The sequence below is a fragment of the Sinocyclocheilus anshuiensis genome, unplaced genomic scaffold, assembly GCF_001515605.1.
Source record: "Sinocyclocheilus anshuiensis isolate Anshui unplaced genomic scaffold, SAMN03320099.WGS_v1.1 scaffold506, whole genome shotgun sequence".
NCBI classification, from domain to species: Eukaryota; Metazoa; Chordata; class Actinopteri; order Cypriniformes; family Cyprinidae; genus Sinocyclocheilus; species Sinocyclocheilus anshuiensis.
In genome coordinates, this window is record NW_015544144.1 from 38,240 (window position 1) to 41,975 (window position 3,736).

General features: G+C 34.9%; 1 protein-coding gene across 1 annotated transcript in view; it reads right to left on the reverse strand.

Annotated features, from left to right (window-relative positions):
• Positions 1–3,222: 3,222 nt before the first annotated feature.
• The window catches only part of LOC107695094 (homeobox protein CDX-1-like), a 4,541-nt gene continuing 4,027 nt past the window's right edge, over positions 3,223–3,736 (reverse strand). The window contains exon 3 of the mRNA XM_016494901.1: positions 3,223–3,504. Within this exon, the coding sequence (XP_016350387.1) occupies positions 3,313–3,504 (192 nt within the window). The 3' untranslated portion in view covers positions 3,223–3,312. The remainder of the gene's footprint in view (positions 3,505–3,736) is intronic.

Consider the following 3,736-nt stretch of genomic DNA (forward strand, 5'->3'; position numbering starts at 1 on the left):
GCTAACTGTCTAGCTAACAAGCTTGCTGGTGCTAAGTTGAGGTAATTTTTAGATATAAAGTCCAAATATTTTTATTTAACCACCTAGATAGATTACATCTGGGGGAAAAGAAAGGATGTGATGTTCAGAACATGGTAACTACAGTAATTATTACTACAGCTACTACAACAACAGCTTCACAGTGAACATTACTACATCACTCTCGTCAATTCCATATCAACAACAAAAATATATCCATATAGTGGTTATTTTGGGAAAATCCCAGGTATTTTGAGTAGTAGGATTATAAAAAATATGTGCTAATATAAAATTAAATTAAGTATCCTATATAAAATTGCAAAATAAATCTATCAGAACTTTTTTACTTAAGTACATAAAAAAACCGAGTACTTTTGTACTTTCACTCGAGTAAATTTGAAAAAGGAGTACTTTTACTTTTACTGGAGTAATATTTTATTATACGTATGTGTACTTTTACTCAAGTACTTGATTTGTGTACTTCGAAGTGTTTGTATAGGTGTTTGTTTGATAATAATAAGTATTAGTAAAAAAAACATGGACAGCACAGGTATTTCTTTGAGTATGTGAGTAAATTCCGCTGGGTCCAATGAAAAGGTGTCATAGGCACTTAACCATATCTGCTATTTATAGAGTCACTAGAATCATTGCTTTACAGCTCCAGTGTTTATGTAGAATTATTCTCGCCATTATAGAGATTATTAGTGGGTATAACTATTGTAATTGAAAGTTTATGATACAATAGCCTCGTAAACAAGCAGCTGTATAAGTGTAGACTGGATGGGTAATGAGTTTGTTTAGTGTTTGCGAAGATAGACAAGGGTATACCTTGTTTTACACTATTTACCCTAATTAACTATCTATCAATTATTTTGTTAAATAGCACACATAAAAAAGTAGTTTTAAGATTAAAAATAAAACAACAACAAATATTTGTCTTCAACCTCAAATTAGGACTGCAAGGAAATCAGTGGTACCATGATACTTTGTTAACCAATTTTCTGTGACGGCATTGCCTTTTTAATGAATAAAAAGTTCTCTTTGTACTTACTACAGAATTGCATGTAGGACATTATCAACATGTTTTTGTTACTGTGGTGAGGATATTTTTACGACATGCCCACAATAAACTTTATGGCCTCAGAGGCAGCTATCAGCAAGCTTGTTTATACAATTCTCCTCTTACCAGAAATAGAGCAATGATAAAGAAAAATGGAACAATACAAGGTAACAAGACAGAGCTAAAGAATCATTAAAGCCTCTTTATTAGTTTTATTAAACAGAACACATTAGAATGCTTTCGTGGACACATATGCCACTAAATTTGTCTCATATGCATAAATTAAGGAGAATTCGGGAGATCCAATTTTCACTTTGAGAACTCACGATACATTGGTTTTGTAACTTGAACCATTTAATGTCACCAATGTGTCAATATTATTTAAGATTAGACAACAAAAGTTCAAGTTCATGATTTCACTTCGACTACTTAAAGTGTTATCACAGTATTTAATTTTGGATATTAAAAAAGGTAATAAAAGTTGTTGTGCATATATATTCATATATGATATACACAGAGGTACATTGCAAAACACAGTTATTCTGCTCCTATATGCGTTAACACATTAATGATATAGTTCAAATGTGCCATCGTTTTAAGATAGAATACTTCACTCTGTGTCTAACAGAATATAATTTCTATTTCTGTACAATGAATATGTGGTGGCCATGAAGAGCTAAAGATACTGATCACAATATCTTCTCTAACCTAAATATACCGTTCACAGAGATGAAGATGAAGGTTCAGTATGGACATATGGACCCTCTCTGTGAACTGACATGTACGCAGGCAGATGCATATTGTTTGCTCAACAGTCCCTTTCGCCTCGGCCTTTGGACGCCACACCCTGGCTTTGTTAATGTGGTCATAAAACAGGACCTTGTTGCAGCGACGCCGTAGAGCTGAGCTTCTCTGTCACACTGTTGATAAGAGAGTCCAGAGTGTGCTTGATAATGAAATAGCTCACAGTTTCTCAGCGTGCACTCGTCTCTTATCCAGCGATGCCGTTACACTGTGCAAACAGCACCAGCTCCTGTTCGAGTGCTGTCTATTCACTCGCACGCTAGCCGTTCTTCTCCTGCACTTCTCCGTTTCGATGAAGTGCAGAAAAACCACACCTGACTTTTCTTTTTACAAAGCGCAGGAGCACACTGGGTGAAAATGCAAACACCTTCAATAAAACTGACAAATCAATGCTTGACACAAACAGCTGTTTCTGATATCTGTGGGAAGACACATTTTAACAGATATGAAAATGGATGGTTTCTCCATGGCAAGTGTGAAATGAATCAGTTTGCCACAATAAAGCATTTATTTTATTAATACAAATTACTTAAGAAATACACAGTTATTTGAATTCACTTTTACAATCTCAAAACATATGTGACCCTGGACCACAAAACCAGTCATAAGGGTCCATTTTTTTGAAATTGAGATGTATACATCATGAATAAATAAGCGTTCCATTGATGTATGGTTTGTTAGGATAAGACAATATCTGGCCGAGATACAACTATTTGAAAATCTGGAATCTGAGGGTGCAGAAAAAAATCTAAATATTGAGAAAATCGCCTTTAAAGTTGTCCAAATGAAGTTCTTAGCAATGCATATTATTAATCAAAAATTAAGTTTTGATATATTTACGGTACACAGCAAAATCCCCAGAGTTAAATCAACTCTGCTCAGAGTACATATTGTCCCAATCTACAGAGTGTTAAAGTAACACTGAAGCTGAGTTAAAGTTAATGGGATAATTAAATAATTTATTAATTGATAAGTGAGCATTATTAAAGAAAACCAGCTGTTAACAATGTTGAAGATGAACAACTACTGTTCAGGCTTTTAGACATGAAAACGTATCACATAATCCTGAACAGTGGTAACTCGGCTTCAGTATTACTTTAACACTCTGTAGATTGGGACAATAGGTACTCTGAGCAGAGTTGATTTAACTCTGGGGGTCACATATGAAAGTTTACAGTGATGAGCAAAAAAACAACAGTAATAAAGTACTAGAATAAAGAATCTGACATGACCAGAGGAATATTACACAACAGATTCATCTTAGAATGTTGCTGCATTACTTTTCAGTGGTTGATGACTACTTTTCATTCATATTTTTCCACAGTCTTTATCACGGTTGTTGTGTTTTCATTGATGAGTTGATTTGAAAGTGTGTAAAAGTGTGAAAGGGCTCTGTATAAAAACAGCTAACAGTCAAAGTCTGCACATCTTCAGTACTCTTCTTTGATAGTCATTGGCATAGATGGTGATACCAGGCCACCGCTGCTGCTTGTCACCATGGGAACATTGCCTGGCAGAGCTGAACCAGGTGGGGTTGATGTGGTTGTGGATGCCGGCTGTTGCATTTTCTTTTTATTGACTTTCCTCTCTTTAGCACGCCGGTTCTGGAACCAGATCTTCACCTGTCAATAGCACGCTATAAGTCATACTGAAAAACATTTTTTTTCCTGTAGAGTTAGAGGTAAAAGTTGCATTGTATATTTCATCTACATACCAGTGATCGCAATTAGGGATGGGCGATAGCACTTATTTTGTTTTCAATACGATACCGATATTTTTCAAGGCAGTATCGTCGATATCGATACCGATTCGATACTTCTGCACTAAACTTTTAAATTATGAAATTTATGAAAT